We start from the raw sequence: 15,255 nt of genomic DNA, 5'->3' as shown, positions 1-15,255 counted from the left end.
TATCCCTATGGGCATATAGGGTGAGTGAGTAGAGGATAGAAATAAAAATTTATCTGCTATCTTTTTAATCTTATTCTTTTTTCTATTTTTATAAATGTTTATAATATTACATGACATATCAATCAACACTGTTGTACAAAATTTATAATAAACACATATATACAGAGTATTTGCTCAAACTGTATTAAGTGATGGGGAACTAACTCACAAAAGACTGGAGACAACTACTCTATACATGTTTTCCAACATTTTTAAATATGAAAGAGTCCTATTTAAAAGAAGTTCACGTCTTCTCCACTCTGTGATAATAATTATTTTTATGAAAATTTATGACAAAAAGTACTATGAATTCATTATCAGTAACTTTGGAATGAATTCATGTTTTATTAAGAACAAGAACACCCTTTTTTAATGTAAAAATAACACTCTGTATAGATATGTATTTATAGGACTTATTAATGCATCTAACTAGGGAGCATGCTACAGATTTGTGCTTTCTCCTACTCCAAGCCCTACATCTTCAATCTGGTGTCTGCCCCTAGATAAAGTTTTTCTCCTTTATCTGCCCTCTCAGAACAAAGATACTATCCTTTCCTCTGTGCACTAGTAATAACTGGAGAGGTTAAATTCAGAGGGGCAGCAAGGTCTGATTCCAGAGTCTGAGATGCAGGAATTACAAAGAAATGTTGATGGACTGGCAAAATGGGTCCAAAAATGACCCACCTAATACATTAATCATTTTGCTCTGGTCTGGGTTGGAATTCTATCACTAATGTTAACTATATGACTCAGGCCAGAGAGAATATGCTCAGAGATACCCAGTCTTAGGAGGTTGCTACTGTTACCAGAAAACAGTCAGTTTTGATCTTTGTTTATATTTAAGAAGCTGCTGTGGAACAGTGATTAAGAGACCAAGTATTGAGTCAAACTTCCCAGATATAAATCCTGGCTTATGCACTTGGTAGTAATCATGTAGTCTTGAACAAGTTAATCTGCCTATACCTTAATTTACCTACCTATAAAATGCAATGAAAATAATATCTATCTTGTAGAGTTGTTATAAGGATTAAGTTAATTCGTAAAAAGAGATTAAGTAATGCCCGAATGAAATAAGGTTCAAGAAACCCTAGTCACTATTATTATTGTCAGGGTCTATTTCTCTTACAGAATAATTATTATGTTTTTCCTTACTAAAGACATTTTTGATAGTACGGCTTACGGAATCTCTGTGAAAAGGTAGCATTCTCACAATGTTGCAGGTTGGTATTAAGCTCCTTCAGGGCTAGATTATGTGGTTTTTAGCATTCTCTATTCTTTCTGTACCAGTTTTTTAGACAGAGTTCATAACTTATACTTCTTTTTCTGGATTTTATAACACTTGTAACAAAGTTCTGAATGCCTGGAAAGCTCCCAGTAATAACAGGATAAGTGATTAATTTATTACTTCATTAATAATAAGCAAAACAACAGGAAACTACTTGTCCATGTTACTATTCTCCTTCCTGAACATCTGAAAACAGTTTACCTCTGGGTGCCAACTGCCCTGGTGTTCTCTGTCTGCCCTTTCCTCAGCTGCTGTATCACCTCAGAGAACCCCAGTGGGGTGGCAAGGGTTCCACTGCCAGCACCCCTCAGCCTATCTCACCACAACAGTCATTTACATGCTGTGCTTTACAAAGATCTCATGTTCTCTTATGAACCCCATCCCACCAGTTGTTCCATTTTTAAAACCTTTAAACTCTCCAACCCAACTGGCTTCTTCCTCTCTGCCTAAAATTTTTCTTCATTCTCCTCCCCTTGTAAATAATCTTCCCTTGTCTTTTCTGCTCATTTCCACAATAGGTCTAAGTTCTTGAGGGTTTGTACATTCCCCAAGTGTTCTTCATAATATTTCACATATATGCTGCTCACTACATCTTCATTGAAGGTGAAGAGAAATCAACCTTTGGGCTTGACTCCCCATTCCAATTTTGTAAAAGGCTTAGAGGAAAATGAGGAGTGCAGATCTGATGGCTGTAAAACGTGAGCATGTGCAGTGAGGCATGAACACACAGAGACACATGTCCCGCTTACACACGAAGCTGTCCCATACATTCTGTCCATTTTAAAATAGTTACAGGATTAATGACAACAAAACTAAGTGGAACTCAGCAATAATTTTATCCCTCTGAAAGGTTTGCAATTTCAGATCCTTATTTGTTTTATTCCATGCACCAGACATTAAAAAAAAAAAAGGCAGTAAGAAACTGGGTAAGAACTACTATGTAATAAAAGGCACTGAGCTATCCTCAAAGAAAGGTCACAATCATCATCTATTCTAGAACAATTCTAGGCTGGGTGTTAGAAACTCATACCATGTGAGCACTTCATTTAACCAGGAAGCTGTTTCTCCATCTAGAAAAATGAAAAACCTTCCTGTACAGGAAAATTTCTTCACTCTCCAACCTCTTATCCCAAATGGAGTTCTCCATTCATGTAGCAAACAGGATATCCTCATCATCTTCTGTGACATGACCTGCTTACCTAACTTCGTTTAATTGAAAAAAACTCAAAATCAGTTTGTATCTGATCACAGAAAGGGTGGATTTCAGAAGATGCAGGCCAAGTTCCTTCCATGGGCCTACCATAGTAATCTCTACCCATACCAGAAGCAGTAGCAGCTGGCCTTGTTCCAGTTTCAGATAAATCTCCCTTCCAAACACTTTCATCTCTTGTTTAAATTTTCACGATCTCAGGTCTAAATCAGAGCAAAAGTCTCTTTGAATTTGGGCTCTCCAAGGGCCCAAGTATCAATGACCTACCAATTGTCAACCTCACGTTTCTCTCCAACCTTTACCCTGTTTGACTCTACTACCTACAACTGCTGAAACCACACTGCACTTCCTTTTGAAATCCTGTCTTTTCCCTCAGCTTCCAAGACAGTCCCCTCCTGATTCTTACATTTCCTTTGCTCCTCTTTGGTTACCCATTCCTTCTTGTTCTCAGTTCTTATGCCCTCTTCCCCTCTCATTCTATACACATTTTGATCAAAATTATCTGCTCCTATGGTCTCAACTTGTTCCCTAATCCCTCCTAAACTAACATCTCTGAGCTCCAGATCCACTTTTCAGCAATCTACTGAATACCAGCCTGTCTGACACCAAACCCAGCAGCTTCTTTCCCTTTCTCTATCAACCTGCTCTTCATTTTTATATTTTTTATTTTATTTTTTATATTTATTTATTTAGGTGCTAGGAATCAAACCTGGGCCTTATGCTTATTAAGCATGTATTCTACCATGTAGCTTTATACCCTCAGTTCCTGGTCTTCATCTTTAACTCCATTTCAACTAATTGATCAGATCATACTACTTCAACCCTTCCATGTCCTTCCCACTCCATATTGAATTGATCATTAAATGTCATCAATCCTACATTTTTAAGTTATCTCATTTGTATTTTAACTGCCATGGTCAATGCCTTCATTTATTTTCCTCTGGACAGGATAATGGTCTAACTGGTCTTCACCTCCAATTTCTCCATCAGTCTAACCTGAAGTTTCTCATTCTACAATACAAGTTGATTACATCATCACTTCATGTCTCATAATAACTCCTCAAACAGCTTAATATCTGGGCCCAAATTACCTTTTCAGTTTCACTTCCTGTCATAACCTGTCTGTCCTAAGATATCTTCTGTTCTAACCTGAATCCTTGAGTCTGGATAGAACCTCCAATGTTCTGTGTAAGGAGTTTCCCAGAATGCTTTCTCTCAGCTCCCACTCTTCGGATCTACACATGCAGGGCCAACTTTGTATATTATACCATTCTCCTCAAGATCTACTTGTACGAACACTCATTCTTCAAAGACAGAATATCACCTTCTCTCTGCAACCTTCCCTGCCCTTACTCAATGGCAAAACCAATGATTAATATCCCCTGGAACTTTGTTTCCACCACTATTGTGAGGTCCTATTATGAGACCCCGTAAGCTCTCAGGGTGCAGGGACTATATATCCCCAGTACCTAGCACAGGGCCACCAGGCTTGTAAAAGGAGTTCTAAAAATGTCAGAGTGGTACCCTTACCATTAAGGTAGCACTTTTAAAATATATATATTTTTAGTTGTAGATGGACACAATACTTTTATTTTATTTATTTATCTTTTTAGGTGGTGCTGAGGATCAAATGCTGGGCCTCACACGTGCTAGGCAAGCACTCTACCATTGAGCCACAATCCCAGCCCAAGGCAGTATTTTTGAGGGAATCAGTCTGAAGGGAATACAGAGATCCAAATAAGGAGGGATGAAGCCCCATTAGGAGATTTTATTTTGTTGAGGGCCTTCCTTGTATCCCTCAAATCCCACAGACAGACTGCTACCTGCTCTTCTGGTAAGTGAAGAATCCCTCCTTTGGGTACATAACAGATGTTCTAATATGGCCTGTGATTCACAGCACCGCTGTTCCCAAACACTTGTGAACTTATCACATCAATGAACCTAAAGTTGAATTAAAAACAAATGAATGTAAAAGGGCCTAAGGATCCCTGAGAAGGAAAACAATTGTTGAGATTAGTACCTGAGAAGTGAATTCAATTTTAACTTTATCCAGCGTTTTTGATTTCTGACATCTAGGATCATTATAGCCCCCGTATATTGGTTCCCCTTCCTTTTAAGTCCTCAAATTTCTCAAGTACTGAAATCACTAAGGTTAGGCCCCATTTCAGACTGATGTTTGAGAGGCACTAGAAAGTCACAGGCTGGCAATTCATTTCTATCAAGCAATAATGTGCTGATACATATTGTATACAAGGATCTATTCTGGATTGAGAACTGGTCCCTGCCCTCAAGAGGCTTCTATTTCAGAGGTAGGAGCATTTAAACAAAGTACTTATGATTAAAATAGAGTGAATTCCACAGCAGAAGTAAAAACAGTCCATGCAGGAAGACTGGTTGATCAAGGGGCAGGGATCAACTGGCCATGACCCTAGTTCTAGAAATGGGTTCTTGCCTCAATTAGTCTGTCAACACATATTTATGAAACTTGTACTCTAAAGTATCTACCTTCATGGAGCTTTCCTTTGGGTTCCAGTTTCAGTACATGAACTCCATCTTGTACACCTATACCGGAGTACCTTCCAGAAACACCACTTCTGTAGGATGAGGGCCCTGACTTTCTCTAAGCTCAATCTTCTAAGAACTTGAATTCAAGTTTTAGAATTCAAGTCCTATTACTGGGTCTGCTTCCCTGGTGCTTGGGGTACACATATTTTCCTAAAGTTTCCCTATTAATCTGTGGTTGGAACCCGATACTATCCTTTGTCCACTGTGTCTTGTTTATAAACTAAGGATAATAACAGTAACTCCCTTCAAGATAATTATAAAGACCAAATAAAACTACCTTGGAACATGCCAAATAATAACTATCATTTCCATTGTTACATTTTTTACTAATACCTGCTGTCTGCCTTATCCATGGAATCTCATTTCTCTTGATGAGGTGTGAGTTGGAAACTGGAAGGTGCCCTCCCACTCATTCCCCTACCCAAGGAGTTGTGTGTGGTTCCATTTGGCTTCATAAGCTAGCCCACCCAGATCCAGCTGAGGAAACAAGTACCTCTCAGTACCAGGTAGCCATAAGCCAGGTTGGTTAAAGCTTGTGCACATCTCCAGTGTTCTTCTCCAAAAACAATTCGAGAAAGGATGACACATCGAATCAGCTCCTTGTTTGCTTGGATAGTCTGCAATGAGCAAAAAGTCATTGGGCTTTTGGGAAAGGAGGAAAATCTCTGGCACATCACTTGAAGAAAGGTTATTCCTCATGTTCAACTGCTGTATGCCCATGGCACAGAGGAGATTCACATTCAGTATTTGTTGAAGGGGTGGAGAAAAGAGCCCCTCTTACCACTGTGGAGCTGATGGGCAGAGCTCCAGAAGGCACAGAACTATACCTTCAAGTCATGTGTTCAATGACTTTACAAACACAATCATCTATTGGCTGCACCATTCAACAGGGTCAGGCGTTTATTTCCTGGTGAAAATGAAAATAGCACTACAAGGAATAAAAAGCCCAGAATTTCAGCTGTGGTTCTAACGTTTACCAATTGTGTTGTTTTGGGATAGATCAGCGTGGTCCTAATTTTCTTTTCTGAGATTTAGAAATTAATACTATCTACCTTAGAGAGTTATAGTAAAAAAAAAAAAAAAAAAAAAATCAGTGTCTAAGTGATCCAAACTTGTAAGCACTATATAAATGTAACCCACTTAAGAAGTAATGTACGAGTATGGTAGCACTTCATGCAAGTCCAAGGACTACTTACTTCTTCATGATCCCTGTACCCACAACCGAACCTAATGCTTCAACTGCTCCCTGCTCAAATACACAGGTACAGGAAGTGGTAGAGGGACACTTCCCTTGATGCTTGAAAAACATCCATTCAGTCAGCATTTTTGAGAGTTCACCATTGGCTGAACATTGAAAACATTAAGTTCCATTTTGAGGAAAAGGCATAACACCATTAAAGAAAAAATCACAGAAATGGGACCCCAAAGCTTTGAGTTCTTCCCTGACTCTGGATAGTCTGTATTCATCCCCACACTCTGTGGCCAAGGTACAACCAACATGGACTTAGAGTTCACCCTGATACTGCTGCTATTGCTGGTGGTACCACCTTGCTCTTCTGGTTGTCTATGAGTTCTGAGTTGGGTTAATTTAACTCCTAAGATCTAAATCTTTGTCATTACCAAACTGGCTAAGGGGTTTTCAAGCCTCCGAAGCTCACACTTGGAATCCAAGGCTAGAGAAATGTTTTTTTCTAGCCTAGATGTGTGACATACTAATGGGTCCAGACAGGATAGCCTTTTACAAGGTCTAGATATGGAGGTAAGCTTAGAGGTATCCATCTAAAGAGGTATCAACTCCTATCATATGCTTCTGAGGTGCCCCTCAGCCCTTATCTACAAGAGAACACATGACCTGAAATTGACAGGAAGTCAGTATATGAACTCTGTTGATAAATCAGGCTCTGGAAGCAAGTTGATGTCTGTATTCCTTTAATGAGAGTCAATGTGTTGCTGTCTCAGGATCCAGGGTTTTGAACACTCTTGCTTACACACTCACTCAAAGATCCTAGATACTAAGCTACTGACTATTAGAAATGCATACCTAGACTCTTTGATCTCATGTTTCTAGTCTTTTGGGTTTTTTATATCTACACTGTGACTACGAGCATCCTACCCATATCCTTACCAGGCCTCAACCTAAACTTCTGCCTGGCTATCCTTGTTCTTAGCCTCCTGTGTTGATATTCTGGTCTTCCAGTAGTTTCCCAGTGATGCCATCCTGAAACCTTCCAGGAGAAATTTTTTAAATTAATTAATCAAACTTAATCCTATGGCAATAGGAAGAGGCAAATTACTTTTTAGTTTAAAGCTAGGAGCACAAATGCTCCAGGGAGGACTAGATGGTGAACCAGGTGGCAAACTGGGTTGGCTAACTCAACTGTGCTCTGCTTTTCCTCCCATTTACAAAGAAACGTAGCCCTTCACCCTACTTTGTGTGCTTCATTCTGCAGTGAATGAAGAGTCCCTCTAATCAAGGGCATCTTTTTATGTGGGTAAAAAAAATTTTTTGTCTTACCATTTTTTCCTTAATAAGCTGAGTTATTTTCTTCTGGGACTGAACTAGTTTCTCTTTGGGAAGAGACATATAGTCGGTGATTGCTTCCTCTTCCTGAACTGCAGTGTCTTCTTCACTCTCTTCAGACCCATAAGTGGGATACACCTCATCTGTCTGCTGTTGTGCTGGGATCGGGGTTTGCGGTGACCTGTAGGTGTGAGAGACAAGGAGTTAGGATTTTCAAAAAAGAAAAAATTGAAGGCGATAGTTCTCCCAACTGGAGGATAAGGACATGCTTTCTAAACTAAACTTGAAGGAATAAAAATAGGTGGTAAACTCATGTTACCCTCAAAGTCCAGCATCTAGAATAACAATGTGACAGTTCAAATTAAACACATTTGGCAAACTGGTCACCTGCATTAGAATAACAGCTCTGCTGCTTATTTACCACATGACCCTGAGAAAGTTAGCACTTAATCTGCTTCTCTGTAATGTGAGGCTAACATGAATACCTACCTGATGAAATTAGAGAATTAAATGAGGTAATACTCATAATGACATCACAATGACTGGCATTTAGTAAGTGCTCCTTTAACATAATCTATTACTGTTATAATTAGCACCACAATTTATTTTTCCTTATCCACAAAATGAGCATATTGAATTAGAATATCTCAAAGATCTTGAAATTCTGATTCGAACTACAACAGAAAATGAATATAATGAAATAAGGGATGGAGAACTAACATTTTGAGGCTACATTTTGTAGTCTATGTCCATTTTTATCTATGTTAGAAGCTTCAATGCATAGTGGCTAACTAAGCAAAGAGAATTGTTTTAGTCAGCTATTTGTGACTAAAAGATCTGATCAAAAGAATTAAAGAAGAGGAAAAGTTTGAGGGCTCATAGTTTCAGAGGTCTTAGTCCATAGAAGGCTGGCTCCATTTCTCAGGGCTCGAGGTGAGGCAGAACATCATGGTAGAAGAGTGGAAGAGTGTGGCAGAGGGAAGCAACTCACATCTTCAGGAAACAGAGAGAGAGGGAGAGTCTTTACTCTCCAGATACAAAATATATACCCGAAAGTCACACCCCAATTCCAGTCTCTTCCAGCCACACCCTACCACTTCAGTTACCGCTCAGTTAATCTCTTACACTGATTGGGTTAAGATTCTTACAACCCGATCATTTCTCCTCTGAACCTTCTTACATTGTTTCGCACATGAGCTATTGGGGGACACCTCATATCCAAACCATAATAAGGATGAATCCCAGCAGGGTAAGGGGAAGGAACTCAACACTGGGTCAAGTGCATAGTCAGAAGAGAACTGGCTCTCTCAGTTGTGTTAGAAACTAAACATGGAGAGAAAGAGCTGAATTGAAAATCAATCTCTCTCTCTCTCTCTCTCTCACACACACACACACACACACACACATACACAATTTCACATAGGATATAGATCTGTGACTTCAATGCTGATAGTAATTGTGAAGGGGTAACTGGATTTATAAAGATAGTCACAGAAGTAATCCTATACAATGAAATAGACACAGAATTCTGAGATCTTAAGTGTAATAACAACTGTAAGTTTCCCCATAGAAACAATCTTTGTATTCACAGTAGCTTTTAAAAAGTCCAGTCACTACAAAGTTTTAAAATTAAAATGCATCTTTCTTTTAAACTGATAAAGTAACATATGTTTACATATGTTTACATTTTTTAAAAAAGGGGGGAAATTCAGAAAAGTATGAGGGGGAAAATATGTCAAGTGAATCTTTTACATCATTTGAGAGATGATACATTAACATCCGGAGTCCTATTCCAAATGACGTATCCATGCAGTGTGCCAAGATGAGTGGGCAGGAGAGTGACATTTCTTCAGGCCACGCCTAGGCAGGATCCCTTTCTTCCCAGAGATAAGTATGCTTTCAGTAGACAAAAGCCAGGGAACACTGGTAATGTGATGTGATCAGAGGTGTTAAACTCTCCTCCTTAGAAAAGGGCTGGGGATGAGGCTCAGTGGCTAAGTGCCCCTGAGTTCAATCCCTGGTACCAAAAAAGAAAAAGAAAAAGAAAAAAAATCCTCTCCTTTCTGACTGATGAATTTCATGTTCTCCCCACAACCCAAATGTCACCCCTGCCAGAAGTCTTTCACTAGAGTAGTGATAAACAGGCCGTACAAAAGGCTTGCAAAAATTTCCCCAAGCCACTATTATAATACAGTTCACGTTACAGTTTGATTTTTTTGTTTGTTTCTTTATGTTGTTGTTGAGTCTTTGCCTTCTAGCAAGGAAACTCCACCAGAGGATGGGCGAGTCTCATTTGTTTCTAAACACTGATACCTGGCTCACAGTAGATTCAAATAACTTGTAACATAATGTGATTAGACACAGAATGTCCCCAAAAGATCATGCGTGGGAACCATGAACTTAATGTGGCAAGATTCAGAGGTGGGACTTTTAGGCATTGATTAGGGATCTGACCTCATCATCCATTGACAGCTGAAAGGACTACTGGGAAGTGGGACCTACTTGGAAGAACTAGCCACTGGAGGTGTGCCCTAGAGGGGTTTGTATTAGCTGCCAAGAGCTGAGCAGTTTTGTTTTATGATGCCCTTCCACCATGATGTTTCTGTGATTTTGTCAGTTGGCCATGTGCTGAGAACTCTAAACTGAACCAAAATAAATCTTTCCTATCCAAACTGTTCTTGTCAGTTATTTTGGTTATAGCAACAAAATGCTAATATACATAATGAATAAATAAATGAAAAAAGAAATTTAAAGTGTTTGGAAAAAAAATGAGGAGACAGAAAATCTGTGGTGAGATTAAAACTTAAGAAAATTAACAGGAAGAAAATTACTCCCTGTATAGAAAATTTTGCTTGAGCTGCATTTTTCATACGACTGGAGCAGAAGTTAAATCCATTAGGGTAACCAAAGAAATTACTAATTATGGATATTAAATATCATAAGCCCTAACATCTTAAATAAAGACTTGAATGAAATTAGGCTGAGACCAAAGGCAGCAAGTTAGAGACTTCAAAGAAACAGCCCTGATCTAACTTTGAACACCTCACTATAAAAGATAAGAAAGATCTCTCAAAGAAGAGTCAGAATAAAAATCACAGGCAGGCACATCAATGTTTACACCAGCTCAACTATGGAACCAGCCTAGGTCCAAACAAATAAAGAAAATGTGATATATATATATAAAATGGAATATTACTTAGCTATAAAGAGAAATGAAATTATGGCATTTGCCAGTAAATGGATGGAACTGAAGAATATGCTATGTGAAATAAGCAATTCCAAAAAACCAAAGGTCCAATGTTCTCTCTGATATGCAGATTCTAACTCACAATAAAGGGAGAGGGTAGAGAAGAATAGAAGTACTTTGGATTAGACAAAGGGGAATGAAGGGGAGGGAGGGGGGAATGGGAATAGGAAAGACAGTAAGTGAATCAGTCATCACTTTCCTCTGTTTCATATATGAAAACACAACCAATGTAATTCTATAACATGTACAACCAGAAGAATGGGAAGTTGTATTCCATGTATATATAATGTGTCAAAACACAGTCATGTATAATTAAAAAGAACAAATTTAAAAAAGAAAGAAAAAAAATAGGCAGGTTTGATGAAGTTTGCCTTGCTAAGCTTACAAATTATTCCATATGCTGCCATTGCAAATATGAATTCTGATTAGTAATACTGTATTCAGTATGAATTATCTGATTGTAAGATATTCTACTATGAATGCTGCATTTTAAAATTTTCAATTGTAGTTCTATAACATTTAAGTTCAAGATATCTGATGAGATAGTATACCATTATGCTATCCAGTAAGGTAACCAGTAGTCACATGTGGCTACTGGGAACATGAAATGTAACTAGTCAGAACTGAGATGTGCTATTAAGTGTAAAATACACACTGAATTTGAATTATTAAAAAATGTAAAATATTCCACTAATAATTTTATATAATATTTTGAGACAGGTAAAATATATTATTTTTAAGTTTAAATTCACCTGTTTCATTTTACTTTTACTATGGCAATCAGAAAAATTTAAATTACATATTGGGCTCCTATTTGTAGCCTGCATTATAATTCTATTCAACAGCACTGATACAGAACAATGGTTCTTAACTAAGGATGATTTTACACCCAGGGAACATATGGCAATGTCTGAAGACATTTTCTATTCTCCCAACTGGGACAATGTTACTGACATCTTGTTATGGTTTGGATATAAGGTGGCTCCCCAAAGTTCCTGTGTTAATGTAAGAATATTCAGAGGTGAAATAATTAAGATTTGAAAGCTATAACCTAAACAGTTAATCCCAGTTTGAATGGGCTAACTGGATGGTAACTCTAGATAAGTGGGGTGTGGCTGATGGAGGGGCAGTCACTGGAGGCATACTTTAGAAGTGTTCATCTTCCCTGTGGCCCCTTCCCCTTTCTCCCTCTGCTTCTCATCCGCTGGGTCCTGGGCTTCTTTCCTCTACCATATTTTTGTGCCATGTTCTGCCTTATCTTGGGCCCAGAGCAATGGAGTTGGTCAATCCTGGACTGAACCTCTGAAATGGTGAGCCCAAATAAACTTGCTCTTCACTAAGTCATATACACATACACACACATTTAGTTGTAGAGGGACATAACTATATTTTATTTATTTTTATGTGGTGCTAAGGCTTGAAACCAGTGCCCCACATGCACCAGGCAAATGTTCTACCACTGAGCCACAATCCCAACTAAGTTGTTCTTGTCAGGTATTTTGGTCACAGCAATGAAAAGCTGACTAACACATATCTAGTGGGGTAGAGGCCAGAGATGTTGCTAAATATCCTTCAATGCATAGGTTATCCCTCCAAAACAAAAAGTTCTCTGACTCAAAATGGCACCAAAGTTGAGATAATCTGGAAGAGAGAAATGGTTAAAGAACAGACTTTGGAGTACTGCCCAGTTTGAAAACCATTAACCATCAACTAGCTTGGGCAAACTGCCTAAACTCTCTTTGATTTATATTCCTCATCAGTCAAAGGTGGTATCAAAGGTAGTAACTCCTTCACAGAGTTGTTAGGGGACAGGCATATAATGTGTGCTCAAAAATGAATTATGATTAGAAAATTTTAATTTATTTCTATTTCATGAAACAATTTTCTCATTTTTATATTTTTCTCTATGATTTTATCAGTCTTATAAATAAACTAACTTTTTTTTAAGAAGCTTATTTTTTTTAAAGTTAGGGAAATAATTTTCTTTTATCTTACAAAGTTACAGATACAAATGGATACTATACCATAATTACTATTAAAACACATCACAACAGAACTTTTTCTTCTAATATGCATGCATAGTTTCTTACCCAGGCTTGCTTTAAGGGGGATGGGAGGGTCCCTGTATTTCTGGTCAAGGAGGAAGCTTGATGTCAAGTTTCTATGGTACTTACAGATGGAAGCAGAAGTCCCAGTCAGTGTCATTGCTAACAGTTGGGATGTAGATGGGGCTGGCTTGCATCTTCTTCCTAGCAAGAATCATAGGTGAGATCAGCTATGAGAAAAAGGCTTAGGAGTTTGTTTTATTGTCCCTCTATTGGTTACTACTAACATTAAATTTAAACTGCCAAATGTAAACCCACAAATAGACTATACAAACTCATGTATGGAGATGCCTAGAAAGCAGAAAATAAAGACATTTGCAAAAAAAAAAACCTGACATATTTCTTTTTCCTAATTTCTATTCCATATTACTTCTCTAAAATGCTGGGGGGGGGGTTGTTGTTATTTGTTTTTACACTTAAAGTCACAATTTTACATTTACAGGGTCATCCGAACTATGGTCACCTACTTAACTCAAATATTCTTTGGCAGGCCTGATGGAAAGAAGACCCAAACAAAGCAACCAGTTCTCAGCACTAAATGAAGTACATTCACAGCATTAGTTAATTCTCCTCCTTTTCCTAGGCGCCAATTGGAGACGGTAGTTAAGGAGTAACACCCATGTGTCTACTTTGGTTGCTGCTGTTAGGTAATGAGGGAAATGGTTGAAACACATGGTGGAAAATGTGATTTATAAACATTTGTGAAATTCATTTCTCAAAGTTGTCGAATCGAATCCATATCCAATGCACAATTATGAAACATTAATACCCACCACGTCCCTCCTCATTTCATCCTACAATGTCACTCATTCCCACCGGATTCAGGAGTAGCTAGCTCTCTCTGACCCAAGTTCCCATATACCTAATACCAAATATCAAATATCCTTCTAATCCCTATTTTCAAAACTCCTACATTCTGTTCCCATAAGTTTCCACAATGCAACAAATTTAGGACACCACACTGAGGCCCTTCTCTCAAAGAAGGGCCTGTCTCCTTTTCCGCGGTTGCTCCTGGGTAACTTGGTAAGCCAGTCGCCACGTGCCGGGCCCGTTCGGGAGCTCCCGCCCACCAGCGCAGAGGCGCCGGCGGGCAAGGGCGGCGCGGAGGCCGCGGTTCGCGTACCTGGCCCTGGGTTGAGAAGCCACGCCCCGGATCTAGCCCTCCAGGCTCCCTCGCCCGCGCCGTTCGGCTACCGGGGGCAGCGTCAGCGTCGAGGCTTCAGCCGACCGGGTTCCGGAAGCCACAACTGTGCCTTGCGGAAACTACAGGGTTAGCGAGGTCGCCTTCGGCCTTGGCCGCCCGGGTTCCTGCCCTTGAAAGACAATGGGGTTGCCGTGGGAACAGAACGCTGCGCACGCGCCCAGAGCGCCGGCGCTGTAGCCATGGCGACGCGGGGCACTTCCGGTCTCGAGGACGCCTGGAGGCTCTTAGGCCCTTGGCGTCTGGCGGTGGCGCGCTTTCTGTCTTCGTGAGTTCAGGCTGGTCCTTGAATTTGCCGCCTCTGCTGCTCCAATCGTCGTTTCCGCCCGAAGATGACGAAGAAAGAATAAATCTCGTCGAAGGAGGGGAAGGAACACCAGTCTAAGGACCCTTCTTCTTTAAAGCTGCGACGTCCGCGCGCGGCATTCAGCGACATCCCCCGCCCAGGCGCCCCGCATTCCGTTCTGCGCACCCTGCACCCCCGCACTCCCGGGTGTTCCGAGTCCCAGACCCCAAAGGACAGACTCAGATACCCCTCCTGACAGTGCTGGCTTCGTCTGTGTTCTCTCCCCCGGTACGATCGCAGCCAGGCTTGTTCAGGAAAGCGGAATGCAGAAAGTGAGTAGCCTAAGAAATGGGCGGCTGGATGGACCAGTGGTTAGCAGTTGGAATATTTTCGAGAGAGGAGGGCACATTTGGCAACCACCACATCACAACCAGTCAGTGATCTGAAACACACAGTAGTAATGCACACAAGTGCGGAGGGAATTGTGATCAATACCTAAGAGAACAACCCCAGCCCTGGAATGTTTGGGTTTAAGGGTGTTATCATGAACCCGACAATGGACTGGTTTGACGTTGGAATGGATATATACTCCCCCCACCCCCAACAAACAGTAGGCTAGGTAGAGATGGGCAGTATTTACTGGGATCTTGAAAGATGGAATTTACATTTGATGTTGTTCTTTCTGGCTGTAGGGTGGAAGTTAAATTGCCATTGATCTGAGACTGCCAAGATATCCTCTAGGTTGTAGTGTTATTTAAATGAGTTTGCTTAAAATCTTGAAGTAAAACCTGGACCA

General features: G+C 39.8%; 1 protein-coding gene across 4 annotated transcripts in view; it reads right to left on the bottom strand.

Annotated features, from left to right (window-relative positions):
- The window catches only part of Ttc23l (tetratricopeptide repeat domain 23 like), a 62,078-nt gene extending 47,758 nt beyond the window's left edge, over window positions 1–14,320 (bottom strand). For 3 of the 4 annotated variants that reach the window (XM_047556307.1, XM_047556310.1, XM_047556308.1), the window contains exons 1-4: window positions 13,886–14,089; window positions 13,042–13,116; window positions 7,615–7,801; window positions 5,593–5,716 (exon numbers count right to left, since the gene is read on the bottom strand). In XM_047556307.1, the coding sequence (XP_047412263.1) occupies window positions 5,593–5,716; window positions 7,615–7,801; window positions 13,042–13,116; window positions 13,886–13,887 (388 nt within the window). In that variant the 5' untranslated portion in view covers window positions 13,888–14,089. The other variant, XM_047556309.1, reaches the window with a different exon arrangement.
- Window positions 14,321–15,255: the final 935 nt, after the last annotated feature.

Source organism: Sciurus carolinensis, chromosome 6 (assembly GCF_902686445.1).
Source record: "Sciurus carolinensis chromosome 6, mSciCar1.2, whole genome shotgun sequence".
NCBI lineage: Eukaryota > Metazoa > Chordata > Mammalia > Rodentia > Sciuridae > Sciurus > Sciurus carolinensis.
This window is presented reverse-complemented; position numbering and strand designations above follow the sequence as displayed.